Source organism: Podarcis pityusensis (genome assembly GCF_964106645.2).
Source record: "Podarcis pityusensis genome assembly, chromosome: 15".
NCBI lineage: Eukaryota > Metazoa > Chordata > Lepidosauria > Squamata > Lacertidae > Podarcis > Podarcis pityusensis.
This window is the reverse complement of record NC_138040.1, coordinates 26,712,109-26,736,318: the sequence shown is the minus strand read 5'-3', so window position 1 is coordinate 26,736,318 and position 24,210 is coordinate 26,712,109. Positions and strand designations below refer to the sequence as shown.

The 24,210-nt window shown below is 42.1% G+C and overlaps 1 protein-coding gene across 7 annotated transcripts in view; it reads right to left on the bottom strand.

Moving 5' to 3' along the window:
- Positions 1-24,210, bottom strand: part of TTC12 (tetratricopeptide repeat domain 12) — a 48,012-nt gene that overhangs the window by 17,287 nt on the left and 6,515 nt on the right. For 5 of the 7 annotated variants that reach the window (XM_080983475.1, XM_080983480.1, XM_080983481.1 and 2 more), the window contains exons 3-15: positions 20,777-20,928; positions 19,454-19,487; positions 18,475-18,552; positions 16,995-17,116; positions 12,941-13,000; positions 8,258-8,329; positions 7,638-7,698; positions 7,208-7,396; positions 6,896-6,965; positions 5,564-5,652; positions 4,383-4,551; positions 1,419-1,511; positions 658-721 (exon numbers count right to left, since the gene is read on the bottom strand). In XM_080983475.1, coding sequence (XP_080839601.1) covers positions 658-721; positions 1,419-1,511; positions 4,383-4,551; positions 5,564-5,652; positions 6,896-6,965; positions 7,208-7,396; positions 7,638-7,698; positions 8,258-8,329; positions 12,941-13,000; positions 16,995-17,116; positions 18,475-18,552; positions 19,454-19,487; positions 20,777-20,928 — 1,253 coding nt within the window. The remainder of the gene's footprint in view (positions 1-657; positions 722-1,418; positions 1,512-4,382; positions 4,552-5,563; positions 5,653-6,895; positions 6,966-7,207; positions 7,397-7,637; positions 7,699-8,257; positions 8,330-12,940; positions 13,001-16,994; positions 17,117-18,474; positions 18,553-19,453; positions 19,488-20,776; positions 20,929-24,210) is intronic. The other 2 variants (XM_080983478.1, XM_080983477.1) reach the window with 2 other exon arrangements.

Genomic DNA, 24,210 nt, shown 5'->3' with positions numbered 1-24,210 from the left:
AAACGGCTTCATCAAGCTGTTATGAGGACCTCATGCCATGTCCTTGTCACTCAACTCCAGAAGCAGTGGAGGGATTTCCAGGGCTGCTGCTTAAAACAACTGAATTCCAGTGTGCAACACAACCCATGAACAAACTCTTTCCCCACTGCTGAGGACAAAAATGGATTAAGCACTGATGAGGGACAGAAGCACCTTGGGAACCTAAAGTTCTATCTGAATTGTCTTACCATGATTTCGTATTTACTATTTGTAAAAGTACTTAGAAACAGATTCAGGATCCCTTTTCACGGATCCAGAGAGTCAGACTCCATGGTGATTCCAGTCTCAGTGCACCAGAGTTAGGCACAAGGGTACGGCAAAAGACAAGCAACTGCCTAGCTTACTCAAGACCCAAACTCATCATGCCCACCTGCCACCTTCACAATCCCTCTGACAAATCTGGGAATTCAAAAAGAGCTTCAGGAAACATCCAAGCTACCCATTTGTTTTTTCTTTTTCCTTATTCAGCCTCCAATTATTTCTAACTTTTCATCCTGCCTATCATCTTCCAGATCTATGTTAAGGATTTCAGTTTTAGCTGTAAATAATCCCTGCAGAAATTTGAAATGAAACAAAGCTGCAGCAGCAAAATTCAGGAAGAGAGAGAGGTTTTCTTACCAGTAATTCTATGAATAGTGGCAAAGCCTCTGTGGAGAGTTTGATACGGCACTGAATTTTGAACCTGGTAACAAAGTGAGACTGATCTTTAGACCTTAAGAACACAAGAGCCTGCTGGATCAGGCCAATGACTCATCCTGTTCTTACAGTGGCCAACCAGATGCCTGGGCTCTTGTTCTTCCACAGATGACTGGAGGGACATATTAAGCCTGCCAAGCCTTTCCAAACAGATGCCCAAACCTCTGACTCAGTGTCATAATTCACTAAGACAAGATATGGTGATGAACACTAACTCCGATGGCCTTGAAAGAGGAACAGACAAACTGATGGAGAACAAGGCCTTCAATGGATGCTAGTCATGATGGCCCTATGGAATCTCCATTGTCAGAGACAGCATACCAATGCCAGACCCAGGTGGGCTCGTGTATTCCAACATTCTGCTTCTCCCAACAACCAGCCAGATACCTCCAGGAAGGCCATAAGCAGGGCTTGAAGTCCAGGGCCTTCCCTCATTGTTGCTCCCTAGCAATTGGCAGGCATCAATACATTGCCTCTGAACAAGCAAACCTCCATAAAACTATTCCAATCAAGATGACTCTTTAGAGATTTGCATCTTAGTGGTTGCCACCTAGGTCTTCTCAGAGATAGGGTGCAAGCCCTGCCCTGTTAAAGCAGTCTACAGTTTAGTCATGATTGTCAGGATTCAGTAAACTCCCAAAACTAGTTCTGGATGAGGAAGGAATCTAAGAAGGGCAGCTTACTTCTCCTCTGGGACTAAGCTGGTCAGCAATTTCAAGGCACATCTAGCTCTGCTGTCAAAAACCTTGATGAAGGACATAAAGATGTGTAGCCACCTGAAAAACAAAGCCAAATATGTCTTGGGTCAGCGAGATAGCAGAGGTAAGCAAGCAGGGTAGAATCCCAATTGGGCTGCTTAAGCCTTGGATTTGAATTCCAAGTCACCTTGAATTTTTATTTGTACTAGGCACCTAGGAGAGGGAGGGGGGAGAGAGAGACAGACAGACATACAGACAGACAGAGAGGTGAGGAGGGAGAACAGGACTAAGTTTTAGTGAGTTCTTATCACTGAAAGGAAACAAACCCAAGCTATACTCAAAGCAATCACTCTCCCAATGAAAACTATCAGTCCAAGTATCTCTGATGCACCTTCTTTCATGCTAAGAAAATCACATGAAATAGCTAGAGTGGGTGGGTGAGACAAGCAATTCATTGGCGTAGACAGGCAAATTATGTCATCTGGAACAGTAAGCGGTCAGTGAAGTGTTGAGTCTTTTCTACAGAAGTGGACAAAGGAGTCTGACTCACCAAAATATAGCTGCATTATGAATAGAAATTCTATTTTTTTTAAAAAAATGTATTTGCCTCAGTGTCGGAACTTCATGTTATAAAATGTTGGTACAAGTGTTAGAAATGTCTTTTGTTCCTCTGTGATTTCAAAATGATGTATTTAAACTTATGTCATTCTTCAATTGGGGGGATTGTCCAAGTTAAAAACAGCAAATCGAAGTGGATTATCCCTTTTGCACACATTTTTAATGCTGCACAGTGGCACTATAGTCCTAGAAGTTATTGATTCCAATTTCCAAATCGACTAGCACAAGCTTAAAACTAAAAAAATATTGATGCAAGGTCCAAATGAAGCACAAGAAGAATGCAAGTGGATCTTTTTCTCCAAGATCAAGTCAATAACTAAAATCTGTCCTGATTGCAGTTGGAAACACATGCTTATATAAGCAATTGTAGTGATATGCCTGGTATCTTAACTGCAAAAAGGTGCTTCAATATGAGGTTTACCACATTTTGCAAAAGTAAGAATTTTATGTCCCTTGTGCTTGACTTATCTTATCTGAGTAGCATCAGTTAGGTTAAAAAAAGTGTTTTCCTTCACTCCTAGCATTTCATGCACTGGCTTAACAACCAGGTTGTTAGCACAAAATGTCATCTCTGTCCTGTGTATTATAGCCCTAACGAGAGCAATGTTCTCAGACACACTGGATAGACCTTTAAATCTCTTGAAGAAGCAGCAAGAGAGAAAGCAGCTGCAGCTCATTCACTCCCTGGTCCTGACATCTGCCATAGCGGCAATGTAGCACACCCAGAGAATACAGCAGCTATGGTAGAGCTGGGAGAGAATAGATAGGAATTCAGTCTGCCACTGTCTTGGTGGCTCCATCATCCTCAATGCCAGGAGAATAGCTTTGAGTCCCGAACGGCTGCAAATTCATCTACACCTCACCTTCTGCTAAACCTTTGCAAATTCCTGCTCCATCCGCCATGTAGGGCTATAGCAAAACAAGACAAGCTTAAACCACACTTTCCAAGCAGGCAAGAGCGCAGCCTTTTACCATGATACCAGATGGGACTTCTTCAACACACTGAGATGCCTTTTAATTCCTGGCTAGGCTTACAAACAATGCAAAACAGTGAAGTGTTTTCCTTTTAATTACACCACTGAGGTGTCATTTACACCAGAGACTGTGTTTCTTTTTTCTCAGTGGGAATTTTTCTTTATTACCAGCAAACTTATTACTGTGGGTGGGAGGACCCAGGGAGATCGATGTGCGTTTCCCCAAAGAAATTAAGGAGCAGCCATTTTGCTTCAGCTTGTCTATAAGTGCTTTGGCACTTCTGAACTCTGGTGCCCAGCACGAAGGAGACGAAGAAGAAGAGTTTGGATTTGATATCCCGCTTTATCACTACCCGAAGGAGTCTCAAAGCGGCTAACATTCTCCTTTCCCTTCCTCCCCCACAACAAACACTCTGTGAGGTGAGTGGGGCTGAGAGACTTCAGAGAAGTGTGACTAGCCCAAGGTCACCCAGCAGCTGCATGTAGAGGAGCGGAGACGCGAACCCGGTTCACCAGATTACGAGTCTACCACTCTTAACCACTACACCACACTGGCTCTCTGGAAGGAGCTATTGCTGAAGGAGGAGGAAGCAGAATCTCCCTACCCCCATTCCTTTTCCTGCTTTCCACCCAAAGGGACAGCCTTGGTGTGTAGGATTGGATGAGCACAGGGGTGGGGAGCCTCATGCCCAGGGGCCAAATCCAGCCCTCTGGGCCTCTCTGTTTGGCCCTTGGAACTCTTACAGAATATGTCCCCCTCTTCAAGTGCTTAACTGTGACTAGGTCTCCTGCTTGCCTGGATGGAGAGAGGGGTGAGAGAGATACAAGGAGGCAGGCAGGCAATTCTGGTGCTTGTGTGGCTAGAATGTACCCTTCTGTCGCACCTATTATTCTGCCCACTTTTGCCTCAAGCACCCCTAACATGTGGCCCCTGAAGGCTGCCCATGAGGGAATGTAGCCCTCAATCTGAAAATTGTTCCCCACCCCTCAGTAAGTGGCTGCTTGACAAAACACTGGAAAGTGAAGTGCAAGCCCCAAGGCCAAATGCAAGATTCTTCAGAAACTGGAAAAAAGGAAGTCAAGTCAGACTCAATGAAGACAAGCCCAATTCCCAATCCAAAAGCAAAAGATGCTGAAGGAATGCTCCTCAAACTTTAAAAACCAAGGTCCCATTCCAAGCAGTCTGAAAAGCTAACACTGGGACTGAAAATACGTAGGATGCTTGTACTGCTCGTGATCTCAGCTTCAGAGACTGAGCCCCAACATGAATGTTTCAGCCCCGACAATTTTTCCTGCTCTTCCTTGTTTCTGCAGAAGGACTGGGACTGCTTAAGCAAGCCAGGTCAAAATACAATACCTAGTTGTGTCCAGGTGTCGGACCAACAGGATCCTCCCATTCTCTGTTTCTGCATAGAGAGAAAGCAGGGCTAAGCACTCTTCTTGGATTTTGGGCACCTCAGAAAGCAACAGAGAAGGAAGTTGCAGGTTGACATCAGGATGAGTGAGAAGTAGGCGCTGGTTCTCCTCTGGAAAAGAAAACAAGAAAGAAAAACAAGAAAATTTCAGCTTGCTCCACCAGGTGCTCTGAAAGTCTTTTGTCAGCAATTTTGTCTCTGTTCCAAAATCACTCAGCTATGTGAGCACTGCTCTGTCATCTGCTTGAGGGATATGTCTGTAGGAGTAATGTAAAAGGAAGAGTGTTCTGTCTGCACTCTCCATTACTCCCTTTCCCTCCCTCTCTCCTCCCTCGTGCCATTTCTAAAGGGCAAATTATATATCTCATTCATACATGAGAAGCAATTCACATGTCTCTTTTAGTCCTACCTTTCAAGCATCACTGGAGGACACAAGAAGTGCAGCTTAAGGCTTAATTTGAACAACTTCATGCTCCAGAAACTTGTCTAGCTTATTTCTCTCCACCATCTTTTTGAAAGTCCATTCCCTAAAGAAAGAAACCTCTGGTCCCTCTGGCTCTATCCTGCAACCATCTCATTTCTGAGAACATGCCTTCAGAGAAAGCTTGACGCTAGCCAGACTCCTTTGTCTAACACAAATGTGAGACTGAGCCATGTCTAACCATTTCAATCTGGCACTGACACATAACTTAAGTCAAGGATTTTCAGAACCACATGGACATAAAAGACAATAAGATGATGCAAAACCTCTCCCCTGGGGTAATCTTGCTACACCACTGCCATTATTAACTACAAAGGACTATTAGTTATTAATAGCTAAGAAAGTGCTCCTGAGGTCCAAGCACAAGCAAAGAGGAGGCCAAGGTGGGAGTTCCCAGAAGTAGATTGAATATAAAAAGTTTAATGGGCAGAAGCTTTGTGAAGGGCCTCAGGGAGTTGTTACTGGGAAGTCCAGAGGCTCACTGCTAATGCTGTACTTGCCGTAATTACATTTGACCTGCAAATCTTTGTTGCAGGATATTGGAAAGATGAGCACTCGCAGGAGTGAATCACTAAAAACAATGCTTCCAAGCAGAGTCAAAGCCGTATTCATAATACATTAACAATAATTGATGTTGCTTACCATTGTCTTTGCAGGCTGCTTGCCACAGAAGGAGAATGGAAATAAACAGCTCCACTTCATCAGGAGATTTTGTCTTGGTGTGGAAAACCCTGGAAAATAAACAGGTTCATTAAACATCAAGGAGAGGGGCAGGTCCTAGGAGATGTGTTGGTCCCACAGAACAAGGAAACATGAAGCAAGTGAGGCACAGCCTTTTGTTTGGACAAACTGGGGTTTAAAACATTGGTGCAGGCTTTTGAATCATGAAAGGTGCTTTCTCAGGCTGGATGTTGCCCAGCCAGGCCATGTATTTATTTACACAGCAATGTTATGCTGGCAAAAAAATTGTTCCCCCCACACCACTCAGGGCCACACCAGCAGAGAGTGCAGGATTTTATCTGTCTACTTAGAAAGCAAAAACTGATGGTCTTTCTCAATATAAGGCAGCTCCCTATGTTCTTATACCTCAGTTCTAAGCTTTAACATTTCTCCAGGTGCCTTACAAGAGGCCTCCTGTTTTCTCCCAGAAGGCCATTAAAAGATTCTTCCCATCCTAATGGATTGAATCACTGCAGACTTCAAGATACCATTCAAGTTACTATTACATTTTGCACAGACGGCTTTTGCTCGCATTCACTCATTCCACTTACAGCTCCCCTGGATCTCTCTTTGTTCTGTTTTCCGAAAGAATTAAAAAGAAATCAGCAGTGAACAAATGTCTTTGATCTCCTCCAGGCGTCAGATTTAGGCAGCTGAGAGTAGCACTTAAAGTCACCAGAGTTATCGCTTTTCAAGAAGTACAACTTAGCACATTGCAAAAATGAAACACTATGAAGCAAGGAGCTCATAAATCCTGCAGGAAGATCCTCTGCTTTGATTCTAAAAACATTAAAGAGATACTGAGAAAAAGTTCCAGCAGTTAGAGCAAAGGGGGCCTGAAATCCCTTCCTGGTGAAAATCAGCAAAGTGTACACTGCCTTTGGCTGAAACTAGTGGAGGTCTTCCGCCTTGGGTGAATGTGGTGCTTTAGAACTCCTAGATCTGATACCCTTTTATGTTATGCTTTCCTAACCTACACTTGCCCACAGGCTTGACAAATTAAAAAGACTAAGCCTTCAGAAGGAGCATGGAGGATGCACCAAAGTCAATTTTCCTTTACACATCCAAAAGAGCAGATTTTTGTGTGTGTGCAAAGGGTCACCTAGAAGTCAGTAAAACTTTGCAACTGGCTGCCACATTATCGGATGATCAGCCCATCTGAATTTCATACGGGCGATTGTGTTTCTTGGAAATAGACTTGCTATTGCTCTGGCCTGTAACACCCTTCTGTTCTCTTCACCTGAGAGACCTTACCGTTGTACGACTGCGTTGTCATTGATGATACTGAAGCCATTGTTTGTCCTAAATAAGGCTTGCTCAGTGCCTGTAACAAATTCAAAGATAATCATGTCAGAGAAGTATCATGACATGCTCACCCAATACCCAGAGATAAGAAACAAGATCACTAAAGTCAGGGCTGACAGAGGGAGCAGCAAGCAGCATAGCACAAACCACTCAAAACAGTGTTCTTTGAGGCTTTCAGTAAGCAGCATTTCAGGTCACAAGTGCTGAGCACCTCTCAAACATGAGGCCTGCTACTTATATGCACATCCTGGGGGTACTCACAGTCTTGCATCAATGCAGTCAGAAGCCTAATCCCATCCGCATAGTACAGAATGTTCTCATCAGGGATGCGGAGCTTCTGGAGCAACTCCTTCACCGACACAGCTGTGTGTTTTCCAGATTCAAGCTCCTCCATGGCCCTCTCCTCCTCGTGCTGCCTTTTCTCCTCCAGGTCTACTTGGTGTATGTAGTCTGAAAGTCCAAAGGGGTGGGGGATGTAGACCTAAACAGGACACATAACCTATAGCAAAAACTAATGGAACGGATTTCAGTGAACGTAAAGCACGGTGTTCCAATTAAGTGTCGGGTCCTGGTGCTTAAGTAGCAGCAAGCCAAAAGTACAAACATCGTGTTTCAAAATTCAGGAAGTTAGTTTAAAGTCGACAGCAGGATGACAGCAGCAGGAAAGTGAAAGGCTCTTTATACTCCTTACCTTTGCACAGCTTCTCCTTTCCAGGATCAATGTCTAAAATCTTCAGGTAGCATTCTCTGGACTGAAAGAAAAAGGGCAAGATTTTACAGGAGGGACAATTACAGGAGATCCATCAATGGGGGATTTCCTCCCAATGCAAATACTGACTTCAGAGGAAATAGGTTAAATTTAAAGAAGGGCAAGAAAGGGTTACATTTTCCCCTCCCTGCCTGATCTGAATCTATTCATTATCAAACATTCCTGTAGACAGGCACTAGAAAGGAAATTCTACTTTTTCTCCTGGGTATCTCCAACCCAGACATGGATCAACTCCTTTCCTTTTAGAATAGAGACAACCAGTGATTTAAAATAAAACCCATAAAAAAGCTTTGCAACATTTTTGTCAGCAAGTTAACTGCAAAAGCAGCAAACCTACACATTCTGAACATGATTTCATCAGGACCAGGCTGCTTAGCATACCTTCTTTTTGGCGCTCACCTTTCTTTCTAAAAACATATAAGCATGTAAGAACAAACAGAAGTCAGCCGTGTGAAAACCAAGAGAATTCTGGATAACTGTCTAAATGAATGTTTAAACTGGAATAGAACAGATATGAATGCCTAAAAGTCAACAGGTCTTACCTTACTGTACTGCTTCTGGGCCAAATATGCTTTCCCCATGTGGAAGAGAGCTTTGATGCATTTTTCATCACACTGTATTGAACAGAATTATTCAGTTAAGCCTTCAGCTATCGGTCTCCACTATTGACCTGGCACTACACAATAACGGCAACAGTCAATTACTACAAACTGACAGTTGTTCCGTACCTTTAGAGTACTATCTTATAATAAAGTGTCCCACCAAGCCAGGACAAAGTCCAGGTACACAGGAAGCTGCCTTATACCATGTCAGACTATTGGCCCACCCAGTCACACTGACTAGTAGGGTTTCAGGCAAGGGACGTTCTTAGCCCTACCTTGTGATGCTGTTGGGGATTGAACCTGGGACCTCATCTATGCAAGGTATGTGCTCTGCCCTTGAGTTCCAGCTTTTCCCAGACTCATAGGGAAATGCCATGCTAACCAACTGCCTACCACCCTTAGAAGGAATGCCACTGCAGGATGCTAAGGAGCCTGGACTTTGGCCATGATTCAAAACACAAGGCAGCCAACAAAGTTTTTAAGAAACCACATTCTAGCCACTTGAAAATGTCTCCAGATTGACTGAAACAGGGTTTCCCAAACGTGGGTCTCCAACAGTTTTTGAACTATAATTCCCATCATCTCTGACCACTGGTCCTGCTAACTAGGGATGATGGGAGTTGTAGTCCAAAAAGAGGAGGAGACCCAAGTTTGGGAAACCATGGACTGGCAGTTGAAGAGCTGGTAATGGTCTGTTGTCGTGTTTCTTTTTCAAGCCCTGAGCACAGAACGGTGAACCTGTGCAGCAGGTATGTTGTAATTAGAAGGCAGCAATGCTTCTCTTGGGGCCCAAGAAGTTAAATCAAATAGATTGATCTAATTCTTTTTTTTTTTTTTTGAGTGATATTTATTCAAAATTTCATCAATACATAAACACAAAAAGAAAAACAAGAAACACAGAGGAAAAAAAAGAAAAAAAGAAAAAAGAGGAAAAATATACAGCAAAAAATAGAACAAGAGGAAAAAACCCAAAAAAGAAAGAAGAAAGATACAAATCTCAGATTGCAACTTTTCATTTGCTTAATTCTTGAACCTCCTCACACCTCCCTTTTTGTATTCTAGTTTAATTCGTTATTTCAGCAAATTCTTCCCATGTTTCTCAATTTTAATTTAAATGATTAATCTTCACAATCTCTCTTATTTATTAATCAAAATAACCTTTCCATCTTTTAATATAGTCTGTTATTCAATCTCTTTAACCTTATCTTATCTTAAAAATCTTAAATTTTCAAAATTTACATCATATTCATACATATCTCCTTAAAATCATTTCTACTAAAGCCAATTTAATTCCTTTCCAGCATATTCCCTCAAATTTCATTAATGTTGCAGTAATTCCAAAATTAAAAAAAGAATTTCCCTTGATATCTCTAATTTTTATCCAACGTCCCTTCTTCCTGGTTTCGGGTCATGTCAGTCCTTTCTGTCCATTACATCCAGTCCATCAATCTGGTGTTCTAATGTCCGAGGCCCTTAAATCTCTTCTAGGCCCCTTCTGCAAACTTTTTTGTTCCTGTTTGTGCTTGCGCACTTCTTTGTCAATTGTTGGTTTCTTGGGGAGTGGGTCTCCGGAGGGTTCCATCCGGTAATAGTTTCCATTTTCCTTCATCAGATTGGCCCCTTCCCCCCAGTCCCACTCCCCGTCTTCATCTTTGTAATCCAAAAAATATTTATCCAGAAGATAGTTGTTCACCTGTTTCATAGTCCCACTAGAGTTAAAAGCTTCCTTGACTTCAAATACTTCCCGGCAGTCTCCAAGTTCAATCTTCCAACACAGTAGCTTTTGTTCCTGCAGGACTTTGGATCTTTCCATTTGTGTTGTTTGAGGAGTAATCACTGCCTCTTCTTTCTCCATCTGCCCTTGGACTTGCCTTGTCAAACCAGGTTCCTGAATTGATCGCTGTATAACTTCTTTATCCTTATTCCCTGTTAAATCATATTCACTGGCCACAGCACTCATCAGGTCCAATTTTTCATGCATCAAGTTCATTTTCTCATGCAGCTGCTCCAGCAAAGCATTAGTCATGCCAAGGGCAGACACCAAACCTTCCTGCCAACACATTTCTGTTCAAAGTCAAGGTCAAACGGCTGGTCCCACAATCCAAATCTCACATCTGCAGAGTCTCCAAGTAAGCTGCAACAACAAACTGATGGGCTCCCAGATTGATCTAATTCTTAAAGGTGTCTGCTATCAGGACATCTAAAACGCTGTTCAGCCACCCTGGCAGGAAATTATACTGAAATGTGGTCATCACTTATACTGACAGATACTCACCAGACTTTTGGGGAAAGCAGATGTTTTGCTGCACCTTTGCTGGCCTGCTGTCTAGTGCTTCCACCCTCACCCCGCTAAATCAACATCACTTATGATATTACAAGTGGCAGGAAAAACAATCTTTCAGAAAGCTTTCAAGGCTTCAAATCCTAAGTGGACATTAGTCTTTCTTCTCATCTTAAAGGCAAATGACTGGGACAGCAACACCAACATTGGAAGACAAAGGAGATTTTGGCTGCAGGTACTTACAGGATCACAGCCAAGGACAACATTCACTCAACATCCACTGACAGGCAGGGCTGCAAGAAGTGGCGTTAATGTGCCTTCTGGCTTTGGGGAGTGAACAGCCCCAAACACAGAATGTCAAAAGCCAGTAAAGACTGGCGGGAGATGAAAAATCCTAGTCAGATCAGGATATAGGGCTATACCCTTGGAACCCTGACAAAATAAGCAGAAATTATTCATCGAGAAAGGACAAAGAGAAAGGAACTGAGTTGGGGAAATGCACAACCAGATTAACCCTACGGCTGTGAAACTGCAGATTCTCAGCCAAAAACAGCAACATCACTCCCACCCACATACAACATAGAGGACCTCTTGGAAGAGCACTTTAATCTGCAACTAATAAGCAAGCTGACTACATGGGAAGTAGCAGCTGGAGTGCATTTCCCAGGCAATCCAGGAAAGAGTTGCCTGGCATAACTCCTCTTCCAGCTCTGTGGAGGGACAAGCTGTAAGACATTCTATGGAACCCTAGCATAGGAATCCTCCAGGGAAAATACAGGGTGCCACCTTGGCAGGCCAAGGAGCACAAATGCCTGAGGAATCACTCCAGGTGGTCATACGGGAGCCTATGGCTGAGTGAATCTCACAGGGTGACTGCATAAATACTGATGAGAGTGGAAACAGGCCCTTGCTGATTGGAGGAAAGAGCCCCAGCTCACGGAACAGCATCTGTTTTGCATGCAGAAGGTCTGCGGTTCCATCTCTAGGGAGGGCTGGGAACACCCGCTGCCTGAAACCCCGAAAGCAAATGACAGTGTAGACAATACTGAGCTAGCTGGAACAGTATTCTGACTTCCTGTACTCCAGTATAAGTTTTGTGGGCTTTTTAAAGAACCAAGAAAATCAGATTTCAAATGGCAGTGGATCAGCTGGTCTCTTCTGCCTTAAGTGAATGCCACAAACTCATGAATATCTTAATATATCTGAGGTGACACAATTGAGCTTTGTCAGCAATGCACTGCTTAATGGAAATCAGGATTTTTAAAAAATCACTTAAAATGCATCATCGTTCAGCTCTTCCTTGTTCCGGGTGTCAAGTGAATATGTCAATGTCACATATGCTCGGGGAACTGAACAAGAATATTAATCTTCAAGTTTTACACATATCTTAGAAAGTGTCACAAGATAATTAATTTATCATGAATTATATCAGTCTTTAATTAAATATTTGAATTGAAACAAATGAGAAATTGGGAGATTTGTTCCATAAAGGAGAGATATAAATGTTAAACCTCTCTGCTCTGGGACATCTAGCATCTCATTTAGGTTTTTAATGAAAAGTCAGAAACTGTGTCCAGGAAGACAACTCAGTGTCTCTTAAGGAAGCATAGGACTTAATTTTAATCCAGTAATCATAACCAATGCAACACCTTTCTTTAATTGCGAATAATTTTGGAATCTTCAGCACATTTTGACCTCCTGAGATTTCCATTTTATAGAACAGGCATGTGAACATCTACTGGACTAGATGGTGCATCTAGTCTAGCATCCTGTTCTCAGAGGTCATCCAAATACCTCTGGGAAGCCCACCAGTAAGGTATGAGAGTAATGGAACTCTCCCCATTTGTGATAGCCAACAACTGGTAAGGGAAGTAATATATTCAAGACTAGTAGCTTAGTCATGATAGCCATGTTACCACCAGCAATATGGTTTGAGAGAGTGACTGGGTTGCCTAACAGCAAGGACCCCTTGATCCAAGTGCAGATCCTCATCTACCTGGCCTGACTATCATCTGTAAGTGCCATCACAAAGCAACAGAGAGGTTCATGGCAACAAAGGGTTGTTAAGCACAGAGGTTTGGAAAAGCGTGAGAGTTTTCTCACAATGCTCTAGAATAGCTACTACCTCCCTGTGCCATGAAAAGTGGCTCATCTGGCTGCCTAAACTTTCCTTGGGGTACTTTTTTCTTTTAATGGTTGGTTTGTATTTAATAGCTTGGAAGATGGATCTACCCAGTCCCTCCATCACCTGTATTGTCTCATTCACACATCACTAGGCTGAATGTACCCAACACTTTCCCTCTTCAGCACTGGCCAGCTGAGAAATGTAGGGGGTCTCTTACCCTTAAAGCCCAGTCACAGTCACTGATAGCTTTTTCATAGTCTTGCAACTTGATGTAGGCCTGAAACAAAATGGATCGACAGAGGACTATAAGTTGAAGTACAGTTGCTAACTAAAGGCCAGGTCATTTTTGTGAATCTTTCCTTGTTCAAAGTATTCAACTGATCTCAGCTAATTAATTAAACTCAATTAAAGTGATAAAACCTGCACACACTCTGGAAAGGCTACAAAAAGTAACCCTTGAGAGATGCTCCTTACTCTCCCAGGCACACCTTCACAGAGTCTTCAATTAAATTAAACCAGAGAAAACAGGGAGAGGTCAAAAAGCATTGAACCCATGATCAGAAAGGGTCCTCTATGCCTCTGGGTTTAAGGCAATGAATTCCAGCCCTGTTTCAATTATTGTCAAAAGCACCATTAATTAGAACAGAAGCTGTTCCTCCTACAAAGGCATTTAAGAGTTAAAGTCCTAAATCAGAGGAATCCGACTCTTCAAAAAGCTGCAGGTCAAAACTACAATATTACAGATGTGTTTTGCATCAGTTGGCTGTCCTGTGAGAGATGAATCTAAGAGTTCGTGACCAACCACATGATGTAATAGCCTCTTAAAATGCTTGACAAAATGACAGTACAGATCTGGAGAGTTCCACTCATGATGTGAAGTGCATACAGTTCTTTATGAAGGATGAGCAGTGGCACTTTGTGAGCTTTCAAATAATGTGTCCTGGAGTTTTTATGCTGCCAGTTAGGCACTGTAGTGGACAACCTGGTGACCAAGATATACCCCAAGGGAAGGGAAGCAACTTGCCCCGACACACCCCATGCTTTCCAGTGTGTAAAGCCTGTCAGCTCCCCAACCCTATGACATGTTGGGACCAGGAAAGCTTGGTTCACCTTCTAATGGATACTCTGGAACACACACACACACACACACACACACACACACAAATATCTAAGGACTCTGATATTTTAAGAGCCCCCAAGGAGCCACAGATGCACACTGTCTTACACCACTTTTGTACCAGAGAATTTGGCTTCATTTTTTAGCATCTTTCAGGATGTCAGCAGTAGCCATGTAGCATGCCTGAGTTGCATCCCCTTTAACAGAGCAGAATGCAGGATAAGTGGAATTGAATGAGTTTTGTCAAAGAGCAGAGTCTGCAATATTCTGCCAGTAACTTTCGACCATATTTTCTCCTAGATATCCTATTAATATTCATTGTTGAGAACATGGCAAGAAATGAAGCACATCAAATCCTATTATAAGGAATGTGAAAGGTGACGCAAGAATTGCACAGAGCTGCTTGTAGCTCATTTCGAACATGCTTAGACTCTAGAAAGGCCCACAAAGACTATGTCTATGTTCCCATTAGAAGGTGCTGAAGGTCTGGCTACATTTCAAAGGAGCAACTGTAATGCACATTTAGCTGAATTACTTGTGCCTCCAAAAGGGTATTGGTTGGAAATTGGTTGGCAAACACTTTGAGTTTTACCTTTGGTCTTCATCCTGCACTCAGCTATCACCTGTGGCACCTAGAAGCTGTCAGCATGTGACAGAAGCCACACCCTGAGATACGACTTCGACTGGTCAACCAGGTGAGGGTAACCCTTGGTTAGTTAGGGACTTCCCCTGCATGTGAAGACAGACTCTGGCAGATTGAGCAGATGAAACTAATAGTGGGTCAAACTGTTAAAAAGGCAGCTACTACACCTGCTGTGTGCAGAGGGAAGAAAGGGGCAGATGGGGCTCATCAACCTGGGAAGGTAGGAGAAGGAAACACTGATCCTAAACCACCACTACACTACAGGATATCTTTGGGAAAAGAAAAGGCTAAGGATTAAACCCTACACAAATCTGGAGTGGAGTCTCCAAAACGGATGCATGGCTCCTTGTACGCCTCCTTCTGTCAACTCCTACAGTCAAGCTGGTGCCAAACGTATTGCTCTTTTTTCCCCTTTGGACCACATCAGCGAGGCCAAGATGAGGGCCTTGTCGTCTGGGTAGACCAGGACCTCCATACACACAACTGCCCTCCACAGTCACTTACAGACTCATTGTTAAAATCGTGTTTATGGAAAACAATCTTACTCGACTACGAGTGATTGCCGAAGAAGAAGAAGAAGAAGAAGAAGAAGAAGAAGAAGAAGATGACGACACACTGCCTAGGATTGCACTCCAGGGAGGTCATGTTGGTGTTGCTAACACAGTGGTTTGACTTCACCCCCAGAGGTGCACTCCATTATCTCTCGAGACAGACTAATGTAAACAACAGTGTATTCAAAACTTAGCTGAATACCACCCCTTTTTAAAACCCACTGTGCTATACTACCGGTAATCCCGCCAATCTATACTTTTCTTTTGAACCTGTCATGCCTCTTATATATGCATCCTTCTTATGTATCCATAAGAACTAGCACAATTTATTGATTTCTTTACTTTACATATTGTGATGGGATGATGAGCTGCTTGTGCGTAAAATCGTATCCCCTCAGAGTTTGTTCAAGTCCACAAACCTCTGTCTGTGACGGAGCCCCTCAGACATGGCTCCTCTAGTCACTAGCAGATTCCGACAGTGGTTGCTTTCGGAATCGCTTCCAACATAAAAGCTCCTTAACGGAAACACGTCTTCTGGACTCTCTGCGTGACAGTTTCCGGCGAGGAGTGGGTGTCCCTACAGGAGGTCCTGAAACCTCCCCACTGTTTTCGCTGGAAGTGTCTCTGAGCCATCCCTCCAGCTCACTTTCCCTCAGCTCAGCTCCTCTCCCCCTACTGGTTCCCTCTTCAGCTGCTGAGTCTCTCCCAACCTGTGTGAGCCCTTTCACCTCCCTTCCTTCCGATGGCAGTTCCCTGACACATATGCATATCCCACCTTTTAAGAACAGATTCGCTGAATGACAATTTACAATTAAAATAATAAAAGCAACAAAATCTCACAATTAATAAAGCAGCACAGCATAAAAAGAAAGTAACCAATAACAAACAAACATTAAAAAAAACATTTAGGGACAATGATGTTTTTAAAGTCCATGTAAAAATAGACAAAGATGTGGCTTGTTGGATATCCCTGGGGAGGGAATTGCAAAATCTTAGTGCCAGCATGGAGAAGGCCCAATCTCTGGCACAAGCCCAGAGAGTCTGATTTCTTTTTGGCAGGGCATGGGGCAGGGGACCTGAAATGGCAACCTTGGATGATATTATTATTATTATTATTATTATTATTGGAATTTATATACTGCCCTATGCCCGCAGGTCTCAGGCCATTTCCCAAAATAAAAACAGAATATAAAACCACAAAATACATAATCAAAATAAAAACTACAACCCAATAGCCCAACACATTTTAAAAGGGCATTGGGATGGTTTCACATAGGCAGAGGAAACCTTTCGAATATCCAGGTCCCAGATTGCATAAGCAGATGATGCTTCTGACTACTGCACATGATTGGACGTAATTTGAAATCGCAAATACAATATCTGGCAAGCCTGAAAGTTTCAGTGGTTAGCACTGCTTGCTAAATAAACATGCTAATTTAGACAATTCTGTGGGGCACCAGAAAATGTTGTGATGGAAATGGAAAATGCCCCTATGCCAATTCCCAAAGTCAAAATTTGCCTGAAAACGGGCATCACTGATGCTCAGCTGTGCAATTCTCATGAGAGAAGCAGGCGATGTGTTGGCAGATAGGTGGGTACTAGGAGGGCAAAAGTAAGCCAAGGCCATACAGTCCTGGGGACCATGCAATGCATAAAGAAAATGAATGCATTTCAAATGCAGGAGATCAGGCAGGAGTTGGTGACCCAATGTTAGAAATGACTAGAATAACATTGCCATGTTTTCCTTCCAAGTTCATAATCTTCCAATGTGAAAATAATATTATTTTCCAGATAAAGCATCGTTTACCAATAAACCAGGTGGTCTGTTTCAATTGCAACCATGAATCTATGGCTTTATCTTTAGCACTGGTTATATTCAAACTCAAGATTAGATCACCAAATCAACTACCTGCTGTGGGGATAGAGTGGCCACCATTTGTCGTTCTTGCCCCACACTGACCTGTGCTCTGTTGGTGTATAGCACCTGCATATCCTTTTGCTTCTTGAGGCCTTCAGTGTACTTCTGAATAGCCAGTGCATAGTCCCCTTTGCTGAAAGCATCGTTCCCTTTTTCTTTCAGTGCTGTGGAAATGATAACCAGATGCATAAAAAGCCTTTGTTAGGTAAGACCCAGAATGTTGGTTGGAAAGTAGGTGGGGTGGGGGGTATGAACAACATCCTGATTCACAATAAACAACTAGGACTTGAGCTGCAAGATTCTCATATCCTGTTAAAACTTTCATCAACTCTCGTTGCCGTTGCTGAGCTGTAATAACCTGATGTTATTAAATATTTGACCACCGTAAACTATATTTGAAGATACATGAGCAGTCAAATGATCAATTATTCTTTGACTATGCCTTATCAGTGCTGTTCACAGAATCTGTGGTGGCAGGACCCTCCTTCTGTAGCCTGAGGTGTGACCCAGACATTTTATGAAATCTTATGTGTACAACTGTAGCACTGGTTTTTATTATCTTTTCTATTTTATCTCATGGTATGCTACTTCAATAGCTTTGTGCAACCCGTACAGCATATAGGCGACAATTATTCACACAATTAATATTCTTGTTCAAAAAAATTTTTTCACCATTTATCAGATTTGTGAGAATAAGACAACTACTTACAAAATGCCATAAAAACTTATGTTATCTAAAATAAAGTGAACTTGCAGTATCAGATTTTACTAAGTTCTTACAACTTCTTGACGCAATTTTTGTTTTTTCTTGTTTTTTAGGTAAGTTCAAGAAGGTAGCGATGTTCCTGGTAGCTGTGAAGTGCAGATGAAAGACAGGGTGCCAGCGTTCTATCCCTGTTTCGCCCTAGCAATCCATAAAGTTGAAGAGCTGCTATTTCGTCCTCAGTAGTCTTGAGCCATTAATGTGTCTATTAGCGCTAAATGTAGTTATAGAAACAATTTCTTGGCTTAAGCATAAAGAACTGAAAAGCTTAAGACTACTGAGGAAGCCCAGAAAACTGTGCTCAGGGAGTGGACTATCAGCCAACCCCAATAAACTGGCCCTGTCAATTACCTACCTTCTTCTTGAACTTACCTAAAAACAAGAAAAAACAAAAATTGAGTCAAGAAGTTGTAAGAACTTAGTAAAATCTGATACTGCAAGTTCACTTTATTTTACATAGCTTATAAGTTTTCAGGGGATTTTGTAAGTAGTTGTCTTATTCTCACAAATCTGATAAATGGTGAACAAGAATATTAATTGTGTGAATAATTGTCGCCTATGTGCTGTACAGGTTGCACAATCATTATTAACGGCACAGGTTGTATTTCTTCAGCAGCACTTCAATAGCTTTGGCACAGTGGTTTATAAATCTGTAAAATAAATAATAAATAAAATAGAACAGCTTCATCACATAAAACCAAGGTTTCTTTCTAGACAGCTCCCATCCCTTCCCCTGACATGTCAAAACCAAACTGTTACCGTTTGCTAAGGCTTCATTGTGCTTCCTTTTCCTTGCTCGCTCTTTGGCATCCTTTTCTAAAACGGCCATGAAACTCTCTAAAAGCCAAGAAAGTGGAGATGCAAGTTCAATCAAACAAAAAGAGCTTGATCGCTTTGGAAAGGGGAAAGATGAAGGTAAAATTGAAGAGCAAAGCCATATCTGAGATGTGAAATGGAAATTGAAAAGGGCTGTTTCATTAATGTGACATCAAATCAGAACAGGGGTAATAAGCTTCCATTTAAACAGAGACCCATAGCGCTGATAGTGATTTTAATCCCTACATTTCAAAAAACCCACATTTCTAGGCGACAGGGTCTTTCTAGTTTCTGCATAATGAAGTGATTAAAAGATACTGAAAAGCACTTCTTCACACACTGAAGATGCAAGCCATCTGGGCTTGTTATGTAGATGAATGAAACCAGTTCTGACTTGGGAATTTAAAAGAAAAAGTGGCTTTAATGGTATAAGATGTCTCAGGATTAGTAGAGATAACTGGCATTCCAGTCCCTCAACTAGATACAGGGAACAAGGAGCCAATCAAGGCAAAGGGGAAAGAGTCTGAGGACATGTCAACACTGCCCACCCCTTAACTCATGTGCAATTAATCGTAGGGCTCTGACAAAGAACATCAGAATTGCTACTACCATGACACTCCGTCCTCACAGAGGTGTATGTATCTGATGGGGTAGCCGGTCTATAGGTTGACAATAGACGGGCAGCCAATCTGTGGAACAGGATCTGTTCCATTTCATTCCATGTGTCCCCACAAATGAAAACAGCAGAGGAGTCTCTTGGGATATGGCTTTCTTTCAAGACCCACCCATGGGCAAATGTAGAAACTGGGCTAGAGTTTGCTTACAATACATGTATGCATCCTTTGTTTAACCTGCATATCACAGAGATTCCTGTAGTACTCCCAGTTTAAAATACACTGGAGCAACGTATTGAGCCGCTTACCTGGATTCATTGTTTCCTGCTGATCTGGCAAATCCTAAAAGAGGTGCATCAAAGCAAAAAGTTAGTTGCAAGTTCGGAGGAAAAAAGAGCATGCTGCAACATACTGCTTGGCTGTGTGGGGGGGGTTTAATGGTACCTGCTGCATGAAAAGAAAATGAGGCTCATTTTTCAAAGCCACTTAAAAAATAATAATAACCTATAATAACCTCAAAAAGAAGAACATTTTCAACAGCTGTCAAAATTAATTCCGTCAGGAGCATTAAAAGCCACGGGAAGGAAACAAAACAAACTCCCACCCAGTAATTCGGGGCTTAGGAAACTAAAATCAATTTGGAGAAGGATTTTGCAGACACTTCAATAGGGTAAATTGCCATTGTGGACTGGCACTTTAAAACAGCAATAATGGCACGCTGTTGTACATTTCATAATTAACGTCCCAGTTTGAGGAAAACTCCTGCTTTCAGTGATTTACTTATTTTTTGCGGGGGGGGGGGGGTTGTCAAGCTTCTACTAGCCCAGAATAAAAAAGTATGTGAGTTTCATAATTGGAGCCAGTTTAATTTTGCTACAGCTGATTGAGGAAGTTAGTCCGTCTGTATCTAAACATGCAGAACAATGGGGTGGAATGAGATGACGGATTCCCATAGTCACAGAATGGTCAGACTGTCTTTAGATTGCAAAATAGGGTGAGATTACAGGGTCCCAAAAATGACAGAATGGTCTGTTGCACTGCAGGCTACAAATTAGGGAATGCCATTAAAAAAAAAACCCTTAGAAAATTAGCACAAGAAGAAGAAGACTGGGCTAGAATGCTATTTTCAACTTGCAGGTTTTTTTTAAGGTAAAAAATGGCAGCCCTCAATTGCAGTCAGAAGTGGCATAGGCCAATCTACTAACATCTAACTGTGCTGCCAACGTGGATGCAGGCCTCAGTCAGCTACACCCAAGTACAGTCTGAACTGTCAATGAGAATGGGCAAACACAATAATCAGAGACAAACAATCAAAGCAAGGAAACAGCAGGAAAGGGCTATAAAAGGGATATTATTTCTCCTAATATTGACACACACTGTTCTCAAGTAACAGTGGCATTTTGTTTTAATATTATGTGCATTTAAGCAACGTTGGGAAATGATACAGCAATTAGCAGCATACAGAGAAACCTTAAATAGTTTTTCCAAGAAAAGAAACTCGACAAAAGGCAAAAGTGGCATCCTGTAAACAGAAGTCTCACCTGGTTTGCTATATAATAGCTTAAAAGTACAAGATGTAATTGTTCAAAGTCCCGTGTACCATCAGGGTACGGGGATTAGCGTAGCCTTACCGGGGCTCGTGTATTGATGCATGTTCTGTCCACTGTGGGCTTCTGCTTATCCTCACATTTGACAGCAGTGGAGTTTAATCTTTTCTCTGTGTCTGCAATGGCTTTCTCCTGGATAGAAGGGTCTGTGGAATTCAGGCCTTGAATCAGGTTGGCTGGAAACGGGAAGAAAAACGAAACAATTAAGCGTGGAATAGAAAAGTTGTCAGACAAATAAGGAGTTCACTCCTGCCCTGAGTAATAGGCTTCAGAAATTTACATCCCACTGCTTCTGCACATGGCTTCCAGGGCAACGAGCAAGTAAAGGACAAATAAGAAGAACAACAAACAAATCAATAAAAGCCACTCGGGTAATACAAAGTATAAGAGCATAACAAACCACACCAACCAGAGAAAAGCTAAGCCAAATAGAAATTTGCCTGCCCTCAGCAGCAGCCTCCTCTGCTGCCACCAAGGTGTGGCAGAAGCTGGAGCACCTGCTGGTGGATGGGCCACCACACAGCAAGAGCATCGTGAGCAAGCAGGCACTGCTGGACCTCTTGGTCGGCTTCTACACCAACTCAGTACTAGAGGGACAGGCTTGTCTCTGAATTCCTCAAGGGGGAAGGGACCTCCTGATTATCAAGAGCAACATATAGAATCATAAAGACATAGAGCTGGAAGGGACCACGTGGGTCATCGAGTCCAACCCTCTGCAATGTAGGAATCTTGTGCCCAAATGGTGCTCAAGCCCACAACCCTGAGATTAATAACTAAGCTTAAAACTTCTTCATCAAAGGGGCCACGGGGCAGGCTACCCAGAGTCAGCATCCACCTTACCATTAGTGGTAGGCCCAAGAACCCCATCATCTCCACCACGGCCCACTACCCAAGGACCCCAGCCAGTATCTGGCTGAGCTGGCTTAACAGTGGGCATTATGTGTATTTTATGTGTATTTTAATAAAGACCATAGTCTTTGGGGACATGGAGAACGTGTGGATGAACTTAACAGTGCTTAGCTTTTAGTTGCTATTTTGTTAGTGTTGTTAATATCATTTTATAGATTATAAATGCCACACTGATTTGTTAATCATATAATATGATTTTTGTTGTAAATGTGATGTTCTAGCTAGAATCCTACAAATCTGATATTTGTAGGAAAACAAATCTTCTATCCCTCGTGGTTGCACAGATGTGTTTTAAATTGGAATGGCAAAAGGAAAACTGTAATATTGGGTTTTTGGTTTGTTTGTTTTAAAAAGACCCTTAGAAATACTTATTTCTCTGTCATTTATTTTTAACTTTCATGAACTTAGAATTCAAGTGATACTCACCCATCACTTGCATAGAGTGGTAGTCAACATGCTCAAGAAAGGAATATTTTATGTTGACTTCCTATGACTCAAATATGCAAACAATGTTTTTTTAAAAAATAAATAAATACTGTAAATATGCAAACCAGGTGCTGCCCTCTGGCAAAGTAACATTTTGATGTAGACTCAATGCTGAACAAATTGCTCAGCTCAGATTTAATTTGGGGGCTTTCTCAGAAGTTGGCATGATGTACACCACTTTCAAAACATTGAGAAAGATATAAAAAAGAAATGTTTTTGCAAAGCAGTGCAACTAGGCCAAGATTTAATTCTGAAGTCAGCATTTTATCTCTGCAGAACAGATTGGCTGTTCTGGACGCCTGCTCTCCTTGAAGTTCTGGCTTTGTTGCACTCGTGTTTATATGAAAATGGATGACCCAAGCAATAATTGAGATTTCTCCAAGTCATGAATAGGAAAGCCAGTTCTAATTCACGAGGTGGTAGAGGCGAAATGAGTTGGGGATACTGCAGAAAGCAAAACCAAAACAAAGAACAACCATCATCTTCCCGTCTTCTCAGATGACCTGTACAACCCCTGTCTGTACCTTGCAAGTAAAGCAGACAGCAGAGGAAATTAAAAAATGCCGCACTACGGCTGCAGAGGACCACAAACAAAGAAATTCAGGAAAGAAATTCAAGAAGCAATAAATTTTAAACTCTATGCTGATACTAAGGCAGTCTTCCTCGGCCTGCTGCCTTTCAGATGTTTTAGACTACAGTTCCCATCAGCCCTCGCCCAGCATTACCTTATGATGCTGGGGCTGATGGGAGTTGTCATTCAAAACATCTGAAGGACACCTGGTTGGAAAAGGCTTCCCTAAAGTTTTCTTTCCAGCACAGGCTGTGCAAACATTACTGGCTTAAAATGCAGCAAGGCTATTTATTCCCTGCTGTGTAAATCACATTTACACATCAGTACAATGTGTACATGGGATTCCATGTCATCTGCTGTCTGTCCACACCAGTGGGCAGAGAGGGGGTAAGGATTGTTAGGATATTTCCGTTCCACCTTAAAAGGGAGCAGGCTTTGTGAGTCACAGAGTCTGCGTATTTCCTGTTCACAGGAAGTTTATGTTGTGTTTTTTTGCTTTCATTTCTCTCTCTGTGTCTGTGACAATGAAGCAGGCAGTCATGTTTTCTTTGTTCTGATCAACGCTGAATAAACTTGTAAATAATGCTCTCCTGCATGCATCTTTCGCTGTGCATTATCTGCTGATAGAGCGTGCATCGGCTCTGGAATGTGGCAAGCTATTTCTGGAGCTCGTGTCGCTAACTGCTGATACTGCGTGTCTACGGGAGATCGATGGACGTCCGGAGACGACTTGGGGGCCATGATGGACTTTGTCTCCCTGGCAGTATCCCAACAAGGATGTCTTCACGTGGCTTATGTTTCAAACTGAAACACTGAAGTTGATTTGGGGAGAAAAGAATGAAAATGCATCGTGTCTCAAAAAAGTACAAGATAGATGTGGACTGGGGCTAACATGGTGTGTACACAGCTTTACAAATCAGCCATGGGAGTGCACAGGATGCAGTCATACAGTAAAGGACAGATGACAAAGGATAAGGCAACTCTCCTCTTTTATATGATTGTGACAACTAGAATTGTTTCTCCAAAACACTGGGAAATAAACCAAATACCTAGGACTTATAGAGAATTGTACAGCAAATTATGGGACTGGCAATTTTGAACAATTTAGCTTATGCTGCATGAAACAGCAAAGACACATTCAGACAAAATTTGAAGCTGATTAGATACGGGTCAGACAATATTAGAACAATAAATACATCACAATGACTGACAATTCCTTTCTGCTTTTACAAGGGGATTTCTTAAAATAATACGTATTTGAATCTTAACAAAGTCACCCAGTGAACCATCCATGTGAAGTAGTTTGTGAAATTGTAAATATATTTCAGTCTGATGTCTGGAGTGGAGAGTTATGTGAGAATCACTATATACTAGTGTTCTACATAAATGATGAATATAGGTTTTTTTATTTCCATATTATATCCTTGAACAGCTTTCAGTAATCTTTTCATAACAAAATGGTGGCATAATCACTGTATTTGTACCTTTATCT